Consider the following 18,540-nt stretch of genomic DNA (forward strand, 5'->3'; position numbering starts at 1 on the left):
TTGGAAGTCCCAAAACTAGTTGGTGTTGCTGAAGTCATGTCAAATGAACACAGTCATCTGAGACAGAACTAGAAATGTACTAATGTACATAGAGATGTACTGGACAGTAAATTCCCAACATTTAGTTTTTACAGAATTGCTCCAACCCTTACAAACACTGAAACTGGCAAACCATCTGTTACTGACCGGAAGGTGGCTGAGGTCAGACTCCCGTTTGAACATCACCTTCTTCGTCCAAGAGGGGATCAGGGCAAACAGCGAATGGCTCCACTGGCTGTCCGAGGCTGCAGAGCTCAGCAGCTGGGGAGGGGCTCTGCTGGCCTGAATGACCACAGGTAAGGGCACTGCTGAAAACCAAGGCAACATCCAGCATCAGAGCTCAGCCTGGGTCCTGCATGACAGCCACTTGGTGAAGAGTCCAGCCAGGGAGAGGACTCAGGGCACCAGAGCTCTGTGTGCAGGCAGAGCCAGATACTCTCTCTCAAAGCACTCAAAATCATGACAAGCAACAGAGACTGAGGCCAGCCAGGAAACAGAGATGGGGTTTGTCCTGCAAAACCCAGCAGGAGTCAGAACAAAACTGTTTCCTCCCAAAGGACCTCCCATATACCCCACAGAAAACTTTCTGCCATTTAAATGTAAAGCATTTAATGCATGAATTAAAAGGTTTAAGCCGTAAGTCAACTGTTAATATTTTCAACACAGAGAAACTTTCAGCAAAGCATAAAAATTCAAATAATACAGTGTGAGGGGCATCAGTGCTAAAGGTGTTCTGCTTCAGTCTCCCAATTATGCACTGACCTTGCCAATACACATTCAGAACTGAAATACTTCCCAGTTGAAGAGGGGTCTCAGTTACATTTCAGTTGAAGTGTCATCAAACCAAATGCTCACAAATTCTGTAATAAGCAATATAAATGCTAGCTTATACTCTTAAATTTTTATGAAAGACTAGTCGATGATATTACACAAAGTAACAGGCATAGTTTTGAAATCATATCACTTTGATCCAAGGAAGTAAAAACACTTATGACATAATAAAAGAAGTTTATACTAAAAATAAATAATTTAATATGTTAAATTGCCAAAAGGTAAAGCTGCTGAATTAAGAGAAATATGTTATGAAAATTTAAAATGATAGCTGGTTGTCTATGTTCAAAGAAGTAATTTTTTTCATTTTTTGCTTAATATTACTCTCATTTATTACTTATTTTTATATCAATTTTCAGCAATATACATTAAAATGAACAAAAACTCCTATTAAAAAGGCAAGTAATTTTCTGAAATGACTTTTCTATGAAAAAGCCTATTACATATTAACAAAATATGAAAAGCTGAAGACACTGAAATCTCATCAATATGAGTAGCAGCAGTTTTTTTGAAAAGCCACTGCTCAGTAGGAAGAACAATATAGGGAAACACAATTAGTTGCAAATAGAAAAACATGGACAGAGCTTTCAGAACTGTCCATGTTTTAAAAGGAGCCTTAAAGCATTAATGTACATGAATCACTGAAAATAATTCTGGTAACAGGATGAATGAGATGCAATCCTCTTGCTTACAAAACCCAGGTGGACACACACTTGGGGAGCTGCCCTGTCTTCCCAATGTTTATTTGGAAGGGAGTAGCATATACTTGACTAAATTGTGAATATATAGGCCAGGGGAAGTTGGTGTCTATATTTTATGACCAGTTTTAATTAACTTCTCTAAGTTTTACTTAAGTATTTAAACCACTGTTAAACAATGTGACAGACTCAGACTAATTTAGGGACTGTAAAAACAACATGGCAAACTTGGTGACAACAGGAATATGCAGAATTATAACAAATGTCCACATATCTTTGGGGTTGGAATTTTTTCAAGACAGTCATGCATGGCTTATTTCAATTTCAAGACTAAGCAATGCTGCAAATCACTCAGAATGAAGCCAGTGCTGAATTTTTAGTGCAGTACAAACCTGCTAAATACCAATTTGAGCTCACCTAGCCATGACACTCCCCAGCAGATCCAAATATACTGTATCTCACCTCCAATGGCTTTAAACCTGTTTCTCTCTGCTGAATCAAGCCTCTTTGCAGTTTTGTATAAATATATTCAGACACTGAAAAAGATAAATTTTATATATGCTGTGTCTCTCATACGTTAATGCAACTGTCACCCCATTCCTATGAAGGTGGAGCACCAATTCTCCTTTTTGTTTTCTTGACTACAGGAAATGCACTTTCCTTTACAGTAAACAGAAACCCTGAATGAGCTTCTTTGTAGGGCTTTGTAAGTCAGAAGTCAAAATGACAAAATGTATGAACTCTGCTGAGCAACTACTACCTTTAAAGTGCTTCTTGTTTAGCATATCATTTCCTTCTGAATTTGGGATGAGGGAGGTCAGCCAACAAGAAGTGTGCTACTGCTTCATAGAGTACCTTTTGATCTTGTGTCCTGTGTAGTACAAGATCTCCATGAGCACACCCAACTGCACTCTACATGTGACAGCAAAGCCTGATACTCTCCCTCTAAAGAGTATCAAATCCACAGTAACCAATTTAATTAGCTGATCATGTTCCCTGACTGGGAATGAATCTCAGTATGACTAATTACATAGATGAGTCTGTTTTCAAGCCGTGCTTTGTCATCACTTACAATCCCAAGATAATGTTCCCAACTCCCAGCAGAAGTCTCCAGGCATGTTATTTGGCTGCTCCATCATCAGTCGCTGAAGTAGTTGAACTTTTTATGTTAAGCAGCCTCAATATTGATGATGATGACAAGGATGTTTCTGCAAATCCACTTGTATATTCCCAGTGGAAGGTTTTGCTTAAACATATTCAACCAGTATGATGCATGTCCATCCAGCAACTTAAGCCACTGCTTTTCTCCAGAATTTTTCTCATCCTGCCTATTAATTTTTTACATTATAGACTGTTCTATAATACCTTGGATCCACTGCCAGTAAAGCTGCACTTTTCTGTGGCATTCTTGTTTCAAGTATTGACTGTCAATTAAATAAAATAACTTTTTTCTGACCCACAGATATTTAACTGTCACTGGAACAGCAAATCTACAAGAACTTAACTGCTTTTCCACATAACTTGCTGCATACTCAACATCGGCCAACATAATTGTATTTATCAATTCACCTACTGTCTCTTTCCAGGTAAGTTCCTATTGTTGATGTAGGATTGTAAATGTCTGCTGGGCGCTTGAAAAGCTAGACTCTAAATATCTGAGAAAGGATGGTACAGGCATAACACATTCTGTCTTTTTCACATATATTCTAGATTTCTGCTCTGAAGAAGTGTTTTTTTGGTTTTTTTTTTTTTTTTTAACAAATAGATTAATCAGCCTTAGGAAAATACTAACACTTGACTGCTAAAACCTTTCACTGAGAAGCATTGGGCTTTCCTTTGGATGCTGCTCAAAAGTACAATTTTTTTCCATGGTGCCATCAACACCACCCCTTCAGAGATGCATCACCAGTGCTCAGTGACTCTGAAGTCTCCATGTTCCTTCCACTCTTTTCTTCCTACAGCTTCAATCTCCATAATTTTTCTGGCTGTTTTCAGAAAAGCCATTATCAGGCTGCAAGGTCATAATTTTCATTGGTTTCTAAATGGTAACATTTCCCACCCCTGCAGAAAATCTCTGCAACGCAGGGGAAGTTTCAGCTTTCCACACAGCCCAATCAGCCCCTCAGCTGCGCTTGCCAGGCTGCCACAGGCACTCCCTGACTACAGCGCCTCAGGCCAAAACATTTCCCAGCAAGCCAACTACCAGAGCATGGGGCTTCATCTGGGGCTTTCCTGTAAACATCTCCAAAGATGCCAAATCGAACACTTCATCAAAGAAAGAGAGTAATTTCACTTTCTTTTGAGCTATGAGACAATATCACAATCTTTAACAAAATTTTTTTGTTGTTTTTTTTTTGTTTTAAATTAAAAAATTCCCTGTTTTACAAGGCATTATCAAGTTGTTAAATATTTTATCTTACTTTTAATTAGCACATTAATAAAAAATTTTTCCATTATTTAATTCTACATAAACCCAATATATACGGATACATCAGAACCCTGTCTTAAACTGCATATTCTTAGCTAATTACCAGTGCTGGTAGGTAGACCTTGTATTGAATTTCAAAATGGAAGCACAGAAAAAAAAATTAATATAACTGCAATAGCCGGAATATTGGTGTAACATGTTACCTCCCACATTCCTGCAGTGTTCACTTAGTCCCCCACATGTGCATTCCATCACCAGACAAAATGACAAATGCACAGTTGATCAGAGCAGTCTCTGCTACTTAATGTTCAATTTTCTTTGCTGTTCTCCCTAGGTTGTTACTTGCCACTCCAGCTCTGTGCATTACTGCCTTGGGTGGTGACATGTTGCTCTTCTGAGCTTCCAGCTGCCACACTCAAGGCACAAGCAATATGCTTAGGAAGGAGAGCACCCACTGCCAGCCCTCACTGCATTCACTTGCTGCTCAGGGAGTGCGAATACTGAGGATCTGACCAGGTACAAAAGGGACCTGCTGCGTAAAGAGTTTGGTGGGAGTAGATCTGTGTTCATACAGACTGGGGATAGAAGGATGGGTATTCTAAGAAAAGAAATTTTTGCCTGATCATGGTCATCATGCTGTACTTTACTTTGAAATTAGTTCTGTGTAAGGACATGGACCTGGCACAGCACAAGCCTTGACCACTGGACTCAGGGGGCTGAGTCCTGAACGTGTCAGCGGCATCAACCACCCACCATCAGAACTGCACACACAACATCACAGTAGAAGTTAAGGTGAAGGTTACTCTTGGCTACAGCAATTAAATAGGATAAGAGAAAATTAAAAAAAAATCTTACAATAGGTTGACTTCAAAAACTCTGGTATGCCCTTAAGGATCCTATACCTTTACAGCCCATTCTAAGCAGTAGAATGCCAAATTACAATAGGAAAGCAAAGACACTGACAGGTTTGTGAAATTTCAAGTTCAGAATTAAAAATTAGGAAAAAACCCCACCAATTTAACTAAGACATTAATTCTAATTTATGACTCTCAAGGGCTGAATATTTCAATTCAGATTCCAGAATCTCACTTGCTTACCCACCACAAATTAATCAGCAAAGCTTTGAACAATTTTGCTTTATTTCAGTGGGTAAGACAGGAGTTAAATATATTCGCTTGCTATATTTTTGTTGTTGTTGTTCTAAATTACTCGGTCTTGAAAACCATCCAGGATACAAGATCCAATTTGAAGTCCTTTCAATTACACACAAGAATGAACAGGCAAAGGTAGCAATTTACGGTATTCAGTTTTGAATGTTGCCATTAGCTCTTCTTGTTACAATGTCAAAGAAACTATGGGCATCAACAAGAAAAAACAAATCTACTTTCCAGGTCTGTTTTGAATAAATCAGAGCAGACTCAAATATAGCTCTGAAAAATCCACTGTGTTTCCCAGTCACAGGAATATTCTGGGGTTGTCTTTTCTCATCTTATGCAGAAACAACTCGAAAAAGCTTCCAACAGAAACACTGAGATCAGTGTGTTGTCACAAACCATTTCACACTTCAGCACGCTGCCAGTCTCAATGACAAAGGTTTTATGCATCTTTCTGCTTTCACCAAGAACTTCTTCAGTAAAAACTAAAGAATGCAGTACTCTGATTAGGCAAATCACTAAAACCCTACGTTTTAAATATGCTAAAAATTGGTATTTACTAGAATGGGACAGTTTTCACTTATAAAATCAAGCATATAATTCAGTGCTTGTAGCACTCATTTAACATATATATTACCTACTAACAAAATGCCAGAATTTCACAGAATCACAATAATTGAGTTTGGAAATGACCCTTAAGTCCAGTTCAAACCTGGCACTGTGAAGTCCACCACTAAACCATGTCTCAAAGCACACATCTTTTAGATACCTCCAGGGATGGCCCAGCGACTCAACCACTTCCTTGGACAGCCTTTTCAAATGCCTGGTAACCCTTCCATGAAGACATTTCTCCTAATATCCAAACTAAATCTCTTCTGGCACAACCTGAGGGCATTTTGTCTCATCTTGTCACCTGTTACCTGAGAGAAGAGGCTGATCCCCACTTCATTACAACCTCCTTTCAGGTAGTATAGAAAGTGAGAAGGTCCCCCCCTGAGGCTCCTCTCCAAGTTACTCAACCCCAGCTTCCTCAGCTGATCCCCCAAGACTCATTCTCCAGACCCTTCACCAGCTTTGTTGCCTTCCTCCGGACACATCCCAGCATCTCAATGTCTTTTTTTTTGTGAGGGGCTGACTGAATACAAGATTTGAGGTGTAACCTCCCCAGTGTCCAGTTCAAAGGGACACCACCTCCCTTATCCTCCTCGCCATTCTACTTTAACCACTAACAAAATGATACTGCATATCAAAATCCTCCACTTTTTTTAGGGCCAGAAGGTTTTTCCTAAGTATAAAACCACACTCATTTCCTCTCTTGGTGGATGGTACATGAATAATTTGCAACCCATCACAAGGCAGGATGCACACAGTAGAGATGACATTGAATAAATACTGGAAAAAAACAAGCTCAGCAAATCTGAATTACTTGCTTTCATATTTAAATTAATAAACTCGTTTGTGAATTAGCCATGGCATAGGGCAAAGAAATTAGAGGTATCTCACTTGATAACTGCTTCAAAGCATGTAATTTCTAGGCAAACCCATGTCATGAAATAATCTCTTGGGGAACCATAGTGATGGAGAGGTTTATTTAACACAGTGTTGCCCTGTTAATGTGCTATATGAGGACATCCTAACCTTTCAGGATATACTCATCTCTACCACGCTCAGATGAAGTCGAACACTATTTATAATACATAGAAATTAAAGAACAGACTCAGAGAAACAGAGTGTTTTTCTCAAATTTACATAAAGAGCCTATGGCAGTCAGCCCTCAGATGCAGGTACACCAAGCTCAAAGTGACTTCTCTAAGTTTTGGGGTACTTTGTTTCAACAAGATTAGTCAACTACCACTGGAGATGTTCACTGTACCTGAGATCACTGACAAAAATACTTGATATCTGCTGTGAAGAGTTACCAGCATTACAGCAGTACCTCTAGATCCACTGTATATATCAGTCTTTAACCAACATCTAACAGTCTTTAACAATCAGTCTTTGGTACAGGACAAAGTGGTCCAGCCATTGCAGTTCTAGAGGTCTATAAAAATAGCTTCAAGAACAGGTATTGCAACACTGCTGGTAAATGCACAGGGGTTAAGCTAGCTTCTGAAAATGAATATCTTCATCAGCTTTCAGCAGTTAGGGTTCTTCACAAACCTGGAACTCTAGACATCAGAGGGTGCTCTCCTATACCATTATGTTTATACTGAAAAAGGGCTCCTCCTGAAAATGATTCAGAGCAGGGTATGAAATGAAGCCTTCCCACAAGGGCTTATTTCTAGATGAGCCATTTCAGGAACCTAAAGAACCCTGGCTCCTAATTTCTGTGCAAACACTCCCCTGTAGCTCAAGACTGAGAGTCCCACTGATGTCAGCAGGCCACCAGGGTTCATTACCCTGCTCACCTTCACAATCATGCCCTGTGAGTCCTGGGACCCCACAATGCTGAAAAGAGAGAGGTAACAGTTACATACCTGCCATTCCTAGGCATTCCATCTCTTTCTGAAGCCACAGATCGTCTTCAAAAGCCTGGAAGAGAGCAATTATAAAAAAACCCTCTTTTCATAAATATCTATTATTGAACTTTTAAGCTGAGTTTATGCTTCACAATTACACAGAAGCCTATCCTACAAAGCCTCGAGTTTCTCCAAAATTAACTATCAGAAGAGACACAACTTGGCTCTAGAGATCTCCCACAGCTTGTTAAGCAGTATGAGGCTCTGCTGTCCAGCGTGGATATGCATGCTTGGGGCTCAAATTGTACTTACACTTCATATTATCACGATGAGTCCCTGCACAATAGTGGAGCTGGGGTGGCTATCAGTTTGCTCTCATTAAATAATCTTTTTCTTTCTTTGCCATTTTCAGAGGCCTATTTGAGGACGCAGGAAAATCTGATCACTAAGAGGCAGCAGGATTGTGCCAATATGAGATATCAAGCCCACTGACATTACACTCATTTTTTCTCCTGAGAACTACACAGAGCCTTTCAAAAGGGCCACATGTTAAAACTGCAGCATGCAAGATAATCTGTGACAGCCTGTGGCTGGACCACAGAGATTGCTACAGAAATCACAGCTCAAAACATCAGTAGAAGAAACCAATGTTTTAAAGGAGTTTTATTGCCCAGTGTTTTGATTAAGATGTAGTAGTCACACAAGCGAGTCTTGTTTATGAAAGATTCTTCCTTGCAGGAGCTAATAGAGAGGTAGGAATGTGGGTAATCAACAGGGATCTAACTCAGCCTGGTGACATCAGCCACATTCACTGTTTCTGTTTGCTACCAAGCACTGCATGTGAGTAATGTCAAGTACTGACTTATGTCAACACCAGTGTTAGAGTACAGCATGTTAAGGGTAATTTTCTTCTCTGTGTTCTTCTAGTAAAGTAATTTGTTATGCTGTTTGTTGGTTTTGGGGAGGGTCCTGGTTTTGGGAGGGTTTTGTTTGTTTGTTTTCCTGCAACACTATTTCCTGTTTATTAATCTTTCTGTAATCCTACCAACAAACTACATTTGTAACTCACTTTAATCCCCACTGTACAGTAAGGGCAAAAGATAACTATGCCAACACATTTTGCGATGGCTTGAGAGACACGCACCTAGATAAGGAGAAAGAATAAAAGCTCCATCCTAACAGCTATTGCATTCCTCATTGGAGGCTGACACCACTGAGCAGAGGTGCTGTCACTAGATAAACACCAAGGGCCTCTGCTCAGAAGCACAGCGAAGCACTGACCATCATAAGGGTTGGAAGGGAACTCTGGAGATCATGGAGACCAATCCCCTGGTAAGGCAGACTCACCCAGAGCAGGTGACAGGAACACATCCAGGTGGGTCTGGAATGTCTCCGAGATGGAGACTCCAAGACCGCTCTAGGCAGCAGTGCCAGTGCTCTGCCACCCTCAACGAAAAGAAGTTCTTCATGTTGAGGTGAAATTTCTTGTGTTTTACTTTATTGTCATTGCTCCTTTCTTGTCCCCGGCTACCATTGCAAAGAGTCTGGCACCATCCTCTTGATGCCCACCTTTGAGATATTTATATGTATTAATGAGATCCCAATTCAGTCTTCTCTTCTACAGAATAAACAGGCCCAGCTCCGGCCATCTCTCCTGGTAAGAGAGATGCTCCACATCCCTCATCGCTTTCGTGGCCCTCTGCTGGACCCTCTCCAGTGTACTGAGGACCCTGTCCAGAACCTGTCGGCTTTCTCACCACGCCGGTGCCCGGCAGCTTTCCGGGCCGCTACCCCCGGCCACAGGGCCGAGGAAGCGGCCGCCGCTGGGCCCCGCTCCCGAGCACGGCCCGCCGTGGGGGCTGCTGCACCGTCCCGCGGGCCTGCCCGGGGCCCGCCATGATCGCCGCGCCGAGGGGCCGCTCACCACCCGCGCACCGCGGGCACAGCGCTTACCCCAGCCGCCGTCCGACCGCAGGGCTCCCGGGGCGGGCCCCGCCCGGTGCCCGCTGCCAGGGGCTGAGCGGGAGCGGAGGGGCCGCAGGGCAGCAGCGCCAGCAGCAGCCCGGCCAGCGGCCACCGCATGGCAGCAGGCGGACCCTCCGCGGGTGCAGACGGCGCCGCGCAGATTTCTCCAGGCGTTGTCCCGAATCAGGCCCGGCCTCAGCCGCCGCATCCACCCGCCATCGGTCTCCTCCCACCGCGGCGAGGGCGGAGGGGAGAGGGCCCCCGAGCAGCGGGACCTCCCCTGATGCCCTGCCCTCTCCTCGCCGCGGGCCGGGCCCCGTGCGATGGCGGCGGTCGAGGGCTGCCTGCGGGCCGTAGGGCTGCAGTTCTGGGCGGACTCGCTGCAGGCCCTGCCCGCCCTGCTGGCTCCTGCCGCGCTGCTGGGGCTGCTGCTGGGCGCCGCTGCCGCCGCCCTGCTCTGCCGCTGCGCGCTCGGGCCGCGCCGGGGCGGAGAGGTACGCGGGGCCGGCGGGGAGGGAGGCGCGGGCCGGCCGGGGACGGACGGCTCGGGGGAGCAGGAGTGCTTTGTGGAGGTTTGAAGGGCGGAGGGCCCGGGAGGAGTCGCCTGCCGGCTTTGCTCGCTGCACAGGACAGCCGGGGCTGCCTTGGGGCGAGCGGCGCCGCGGGGTGCGCGCTGCAGCGGGCGTGGGTGCGGAGCCCCGTAATTCCTGCCCCACCTCCGCTGGAAAGGCTTTCACTGCTTCCTTTTAATAGTTGCTGAAAGAAATGGACAAACTCTAAAAGGAGGCCGGTGAAAATGTTGAAGTGTTCTGAGTATTGCCCTCCTGCCCGTATCTCTAACAAATGTGACCTGCAAGTTGTCTCGCAGCCACCGCTTCATGTACGAGGCAGTGTTGCTTTTGGGGATAATGAGAGTTGTACCTGGTTGGAAGAAGCTTTGTGAGATAATTGAAAATAAACACTAGTTTTTATCCTAAACCAGTAATTTTATTTCCAGAGTATTTTACAGACTTTTCCAAAGTTCATGTTACAACACAGCACAGAGTATTAGTACTAACCCAACCCACAGCAATAACTTTGCACTGAGGGTATGCACATAAATACCTAAAGAAATAAAGGAGCCTGAGCACTGCTGATGGTTTGCTTGATGCCAAACTAACAGGGTTTTCTGAAGTGTGTGATTTTGTTAATAACATACTTGCTGCTCTCTTTTAAGTACTGTGGTTCATATCTTTTTATTTCATAATGTTTGGACGCAAAGATTGCAGAGGCACCACGCACCCACTGAACCAGGCAGGCACCCATCTACCAGGAAGATATATTTTCTGAGAATTGTCATTCATTTATGCTTTATTCTCCCATCACACTTAGACCCACGTCATGCTGGACTGACTGGAGGTAGCAGTGGTCGGTGCTGGCACAGCAGGGGTATTTGGAGATTTGGAGTTCTTCAGAGAGTTCTGCCAGCCTGCAAGTGCAGGGTCTGGTCCAGCTTGGTTTTTCACCACACCTTTTTTGACTTATAACAGCTCTGCTGCATGTGTGTATCTGCTAGTGTTGATCATCATTAAACATGACATAGGAGACAAACTCTCTAGTTCCCAGCTACTTTTAAGTTGCAGGATTGAAGTTCTGTTTAAAGTCAGACATTAGGCTAGTAATGGAGACACTTTAAATCCTGGATCAATGTGCAAGTACAAGCCCTTCTGATTCAATTGCTCATTTTCCATGCCTTAGTAGGTGTATCTTTATTGTACTGCCACTACCAACTCAAATGTAGTCATGTGCAATTTTATCCTTTATGTCATTTATGTCAATAGGGAATAGAAACTGCCAGCTCTCCCTGGTCTGGATCTTCAGATGCATTTAGATGTTTATATGCTATTCAAATCAATGCTGCTGCTGTAAAAGGGTTATTTATTTTGGCTGGTGCATACAGAGCACTTTGCAGAGTGGGTAGATTGTATCCTGTGTGTCTGATTTCCCCAACTGAACAGGGCAACCTTAGGCTGTTCCTCCTTCCCACTATCTGCCCTAGCAGATGGAGGTGGAGCAAGCAGGTGTTGAACTGCACCTATTGCAGCCTTCTGTACCCAAAGTAAAAGCAGAGATAGCTTTCCTGAGTATATGTTCAATCCCAAGCAGCTGAATTATCCTTAGTGTGGTAGCAGGGCAAGTACCTGGCGCCTGAAGCAGCTTTAAGCACCATGGTAAGCCAACACATTTGTCACTCAGCCTCAATTAATCTCACTCAGCCTTAATTATAGCCTAAGTTATAATAGTTGTAACTATTTTATAGGTCACAGCCTGAATCTGTGGGACTTGGATGCATAGAGGATTCATAAGTCCCTTATTTGTTGATTTGTACATCGAATACACTGGGATAGTTTTAAGAAGAACTCTTTACCGTGGTAATAAATAAATTACAAGATTGGTCAGGGGGATTTGTAGCTGTTCTTTTCTCAGAAGTAGATTTTTAGGAACCAGCATCTGCACTTCAGCACATCTAAAAGGCTAACCCAAAAATATAACCTGAATTAATGCACCATCTGATATCCAGAGGTGACAGAGGCAAGTCATACAGGATTAAGTGTGTTCCAAATGAATGACAAATTTAAAAGCTCATTAATTTTAATTATTCCTTTCTGAGTATGTAAAATTTTCATCCATTTTCAGATTGTATTTTTCCAAAATTTTCAACTAATACTGGAATAATTTTAATGATGGAGACATGAACGTACCTAGGCTGCAGTGGAAGATGTTTCTAGTTAACCTGCATGATCTCAAGTGTTACATTTTATGTTTTCTCTTGGAATTTCAGAAAGATGATTCTCAAAGGCTTCTGGAAAGCTTCAACACTGATGAAAAAGAGCAGACACTCACGAAAAGTAAAGCAGAACCCTATACATCAGAAGAGGAGATGGTGCTGGAGGTAAAGCTCTGCTCTTGTAGGTGGATGTCTATTTTGCTGCATGTAGCAGTGAGCATATTCAGGGCCTGCTCCAAATTGTCTTAATTTTAGTGGCTTTGGAGACAGACTTTTAAAAGTGTACAGAAAAAGTGTAAGATGGAGAGTGGGAGTTGATTGCTGCTTATGAATGCAACCATTTCAAGCACTTATTCCCCTTATGAATTCCGTTTCTCCCACAGCACTCTTTGGATATTTTAATCAAGATCCTGAGTTCTTTTTGGCCAGAGATTTCTTTGCTTTCATCTCTATGTTTTCCTTAGTTTCAAAAGGCTGATGGGATAAATTAACACTATTAACATAAGAAAAAGTTTGTAAGTACTGAAAGACTACTGTGGTGAGCTGGGATTCAAAGACAATTAGAGAATTTGTGAAAAAAAGTAGAAATATAAACTTAACAACCTACTCTCAATGGAAACATCAGATAACTTAAGTAACTTTTTTTTTTATAATCCCAGAGTAACTGGAGAACCAGTCCTACTGTGCAGTCATTAGATCACTGTCTTTCACCCATAGCTGATTTGACTTGCCTTGCTGGAGCTAAAGATTGTGATCTAAACTGCTCTTTTGAAAACGTGCAGTTCAGCTGACTCATTCAGTCTATTATACATAAATTAAATACATAGATAAAATGTCAGTGATAACCAGCCAGTCTAGTGCTTGTAACAAGAACTGATTTAAAGAAAATAATATTGTTACTATTGAAACTGTTGGTTTAAATCCTGACAGGTAATGAATCTTCATTTCACCTTTGTGATCAGGAGTGGTGACAAAACATGCTTGGTCATTTTGCTTGAGTTAAAGTAGAACATACCAAGTGAGCATGGATTAGGTTATTTTTTGAAGTGTAAATATTGTGGGAGAGCTTACACAATTTTACATCTCATGCTTATTACCAGTGTTTTTGAAATGAGATCACAGTCTTTTAAAGGTGATAATTCACAACTCTATCCATTTCCATAACATGGCTCATTTATAAGACATTAAGAGGTAACCTTGTTATTTGAGGGGACTTTCTTCCATATATCTGTCTAACTACTGAAATTATATGCATTTCTTTCTACTAATTTGTTCCAATTTCCAGATGCTTTTGCTGTTACTAGCATCAAATTGACATTTTATGAAGAAGCATAGATGGAAAAGGCTTTTAATTAGGTTAGAGCACTTCAGAAAAACAGATATTTTCATTCTGAGACTTTTCACATTAAAATAATACTATAATTACTGTATTATTAATAATTGTGTGTTACTTATGCCTGCTGAGAAGCAGGATGTGTTAGTTCTAGCACACTGCAATACAGCTTTCCAGCTTTGCACTGGCTGCTCTGCCTCCAGTCACTGCAGAGCAGTAGCTCTGTCCACTCCTGTCCCTGGTGAGATACTGCAGTGCTGGATCTGCTCACCAGGGACAACTTTATCAGTAAACTTTTCAGTAAACCCAAAAATGGAAATAAATGAAATGGAGATGAAAAAGTGCGATGGTAGAAGTCCAGTGAATGACATAGTTTGCTCTTCTCTTTCCATTTCCATCTTTAGACTCTATTAGTGCTTTGATATTTCCTACAAAAAGCTTTATGAAAAACCCTGTGTTTTGACAAATCAGTCTTTTTTATATCAAAACCAAAAGAGATAAAATAGAAAGTCCTAGTGCTTGGATTTACACATTTTATCTGCTATTTATAGCCAAACTTTTATTAAGCCATACCTAACCTCTTAAAACAAATTATGATCCCATTGTTCCAGCATATAGAAAAAGGCAGTAGCAGAAAGTCAGATTATGTGATACAGAAAATTGTATGAAAAGAATTCAGTATCTATTAAAAGTTATTTGGAAAAACATTGTTATTTTCCCTACATTTTGGGTAAGGGTTGTATTATATAAGTTTTTCCTGGGACAAAATGATGACTGTGTTTGCCTCATTTATTGTTTCTTTATTTAAACTGAAAGACAGAATTTATGGCTATGATGATATCTGTGTAGTTTATTATCCTTTAGTAGTTTTTATTATTAGTCTCATTTGTAAAATCTTTAGCTGTTGCTAAGAGTATGGAGATGATGACAAGACACAAAATGAAAATACCTTTCAAATACCAGATACTACCTATTTTCTCCTGGAGAATTAAAAAATATTTTGTAGCAGTGGTAATGACAAGAGTTCCCTTTTCAAGTTTTCCTGCTTGGAATGAGCCTTATGAGAAGACTTCTTGCACCAAAGCAGGGACAATCAATAAACAATTATCAATAGTAATACTTTAAGTATTATGTGCTCCTTTTTGTTACTCATTTAAGATGAGTAACAAAAAGGAGCACATAATACTTAAAGTGAATAATTGCCAGATCTGCTGCTGTACTCAAATGTTTTTTTTTTTTTCTTTTCCATACAGGAAGGTGAGTCTCCTCTGAACAGTAACATTGCAGCATTTGCATTAAAGGCAAAAGTGATCTATCCCATCAACCAGAAATTTAGGGTAAGGTTGTAGATTCTGCTTGTAAAAATTAATGGCAGTCATTCTGTGTCAGAGTAAATTGCAGAGTCAAGTAATGGAAGAAAATTTACTGCCAATCTGCTTAACAGGGATCTTTCCTTTTTTTATAGTCCATTGACTCAGGGCTTATTTTGTAAGGTGTCAGCTGCTTTCAGCTCCCCTTCATTGCTGGAACCTGCAATGCTTTACCTGGTGTCCAGTCAATTTTCACTGTATTTAAGAGAGCCTGTCTGTCCCTTAACATTAATGGAGGTTCCTTCTGTCTAAGGAGCCATAAGAAAAACACCACAAGGATCTAAAAGGGAAAGCATGCACCAAGCCAACTACAACAGAAGAATGCTTTCCTGGGCAATGCAAAAGCCTCTCATGTACATGGAAACACTTTTGCTGTGTATACTGTTTAATTTTTCCCTTTAAAGTAATCACTGAAAATTGATGTGGTGTTTGTCTCCTTATTAATTGACCTTGTGAATTTCCTTTTACTTGTAGCCTTTGGCAGATGGCTCATCCAATCCATCTTTGCATGAGAATCCAAAACAAGCAGTTCTGCCTAATCAAGTGGAGACATCCATGTCAGGCAGCCTGGGATCCCTGAGCCAGGGAGACAAAGAGGACTGTAGCTCCTCCACAACAATACATTCCACAACAAGCGATGACAGGTTTCAGGCCCGAGCCTTTCTAAAGGTGGCCAGCTTCCCTGAAGTGCTGACATGTGAGAGGTAAGCAGTAAACCTGCCCTTGTTTGGTCATTTCCTGTGTTTTTAGGACAGTCAATAAAGGTGAAAGGCTGGGCATGAATGCACACAGTCACCACATCAGGACAGGGTTATCTGCTTATAACCCTAAAAAAGTTGTTGGGAGATTAATACATAAAGCTGTTGGAAGTCATCCTGTTCTTGGTGAAATTTTGGGAATCGGAGCTGGCCAAAAGCTGTCTCATAAAAGGTGTGTAACTGTTAGGATAAGGAGATGTCTTTGTTATGTCTTGTATGTTCAGTTCATGGATATAAGTTAGGATATATGATATTACAGTGCTGGGGATGGAGCTCTCTGCATTGTACAATGACATCTCACACTGCAGGTGCCTTGAGAACACTCAGTGTTCTGTTCTCTCTGTTTGAGTGGGAACTACTCTTGTCTTACTCTGGGAAAACAGTTCTTCTCTGACACTGCTGATGAGCAGGTAGAGGTAATTGAAATGGACTGTCAGCTCTGATTTCCTTTCAGCTGCACCATGGCAAGGTACCCCTAGATGAATACGTGTCTGCATTTTGTTAACGCTTGCACTCTCATTAGCAAGCGTTAACAAAATCATATTTGTGTCCCAGGTACTGGGAAAGGTACTAGCAAGAAGAATCTTTACAAAATATCCACTCTTACTCTGGCTGTTTCAATGTAAAGCCATGTTTTCCCTGATTGTATCTACTCATGCCATTGTTCACCTTGTCTTTTTCTAGAGGAAACTGCAGTGCCAACTTTATTAAAAGCTTTCTGTTTTGCTTACTTTCACATACAGAAAAAGGAGGCAATGTAGAAATAAAGTAACTTCACTTCTGTTTTCGGTGTTTTTAGGAGGATCTAGTGGTTAAATGAAACTTATATTGTGTTATCTTCTTGTGTAACTGTCAATTACATTACTATTAATGCATTTTTAATCTTTGTTTTAGTTTTGATGTTAAGCTCTGCCTTTGCAGTCTTACTTTACAAGATCTCATGCTTCTTGATACTGAACTCAGAAAAGAAAAAAATGTGGTAAGTACTTATATCTCATTTATAGCTCATTGTTTTGAACATCTTAGTTGAATATTAGTTTAGGAAATAACATAAACAGCTGGCTAGGTGAGATATAGTGCTGGTCAGATATAGTGCAGCAGAGTTGCATTTCCACATTATTGACTTTTTTTTTCCTCCTACTCTGCATATATATGAGCTTCCTAAGGAAGTAAAATATGATGAAGTATACTGGTCTGTGAAATGCCAATATAGCAAATACAAAAAATTGGTTTTAAACATTACTCCAGAGATTAACATACAGCATTTGAGGCTCATAAGAAGAGGTAATAAATTATTTAATAGGCGAGTTTGTCTTAAGGACAAACTTGCTTGTTTGTGTATTGCAACTCCAAAGACTTAAAGCTTTTGGAATAAAATAGAAAATTCAGTTCATCTGAATCGGTGCCATTGTGGCAAGTACAATAGTTCTGAATTTTTCCAATTGTATGATTAAGGTACCATTTAACCATTGATAACTACCTGCATCAAGTCACAGCATCCAAAACTGACAAGGAAAAAAAAGAAAAGAAAAACAAAGTACAATTAAGGCCATGGGATATTCAGTAATGATTGTTTGTGGTGCCTAGCCATGATGAACACCATTACTGCTGCTGAAGTTTAGCTCAGTAAATACAAATCTGGACATAAAGTCTACCACTTTTTCCTCCCCTCTTTTCTTGAGCTCTGTTTAAACAAAATTGGTAATTTCTGTTATAATTTACTAAATCCACTGAAAATATTTCAAAGGGTGGTATTTTCTGAAGAAATTGCTACACAACCCAAAGGAGGAAACAGGAAAATAAACATGGGAAGCAGTTTCTCATCTGATGGATTATTCACATCTAGTTAGATGAGAAAGGGAACTTGTGATCAGATTCCAGAAGGAAGTTTAGCTTGATTATAGAAGGTTGAACTTGATGTCAAAGTTAATAATCAATTTCTAAAGGAAGGTAAATAGCAACATAGTGATGTAATCACAGAAACACAGAGAAAATGAGCACTTAACATGTTTTGTGGCCTACTAGAAATAAAGGACTTTGACCTTTAGCTGAATATTTAAATAGCTTTATAGTTTTGCCAGAAGGTAAAAAAGGGAAAAAATAAATGAGTCTGAGAATAATTTCTTTCTTTCCCACTCTGCTTTCTTTGATTTCAGTTTTTCTTGACATTAAGTCTAAGGAAATACATCCTTTTCTATCAGTCTTCTCCTGAACTTTTTTTTTCTTTTTACTGTCTGTGGTATCTTGGTAGTGTGTTCAAAACTTGACAAACTCCTGTCCAAAACATTTGCAAGTGAGATCCAAAACATGACTGCTATATGGTTTTCTCTTCTGTTGGGCTCTAATTATATTTCCCAGATTTCCCACCTGACATGGGCTTCAATAACTGTTTCTATATGTAAATATGTATTCATTTATGTTTTTATATGTTTTACGCAGGGCAGTTCTGCATCATCTTGTTTTCGAGATTATAAGGAACAGGCAGGTGGCTGTTAAATTTCATGTATTTTTATTTCCACACTGGAAAATGCTGTAGCAGTTACTAATTAAACAAATTAACCTTACACTGGAACTCTAATTGAGGGAAGAGGGAAAAAGGTTAAGCAAAAGTTTTTCCAGTGTTAAAAAATTCAAAAATGTCTTTTTGAAGACACTAGTATTACAGTCTTAAAAAAAAACAAGGCACACAAATGGAAAATAAATATTTTTCTTGCAAGAGAAGCTAGCTAGAACTTGAG

General features: G+C 40.7%; 2 protein-coding genes across 8 annotated transcripts in view; one reads left to right on the plus strand and one right to left on the minus strand.

Annotated features, from left to right (window-relative positions):
• Nucleotides 1-9,836, minus strand: part of EVC2 (EvC ciliary complex subunit 2) — a 60,214-nt gene extending 50,378 nt beyond the window's left edge. For 4 of the 7 annotated variants that reach the window (XM_050973561.1, XM_018924870.3, XM_050973559.1 and 1 more), the window contains exons 1-3: nt 9,563-9,835; nt 7,628-7,682; nt 187-347 (exon numbers count right to left, since the gene is read on the minus strand). In XM_050973561.1, the coding sequence (XP_050829518.1) occupies nt 187-347; nt 7,628-7,682; nt 9,563-9,691 (345 nt within the window). In that variant the 5' untranslated portion in view covers nt 9,692-9,835. Of the gene's footprint in view, nt 1-186; nt 348-7,627; nt 7,683-8,956; nt 9,383-9,562 lie in introns of those variants that run through there. The other 3 variants (XM_050973560.1, XM_030239617.2, XM_050973562.1) reach the window with 3 other exon arrangements.
• Nucleotides 9,837-9,897: 61 nt separating this feature from the next.
• EVC (EvC ciliary complex subunit 1) overlaps nt 9,898-18,540 on the plus strand; it is a 48,929-nt gene continuing 40,286 nt past the window's right edge. Inside the window, exons 1-5 of the mRNA XM_050973563.1 lie at nt 9,898-10,068; nt 12,396-12,506; nt 14,928-15,011; nt 15,519-15,748; nt 16,697-16,781. Coding sequence (XP_050829520.1) covers nt 9,898-10,068; nt 12,396-12,506; nt 14,928-15,011; nt 15,519-15,748; nt 16,697-16,781 — 681 coding nt within the window. The remainder of the gene's footprint in view (nt 10,069-12,395; nt 12,507-14,927; nt 15,012-15,518; nt 15,749-16,696; nt 16,782-18,540) is intronic.

This window comes from Serinus canaria, chromosome 4, assembly GCF_022539315.1.
Source record: "Serinus canaria isolate serCan28SL12 chromosome 4, serCan2020, whole genome shotgun sequence".
Taxonomy (NCBI): domain Eukaryota; kingdom Metazoa; phylum Chordata; class Aves; order Passeriformes; family Fringillidae; genus Serinus; species Serinus canaria.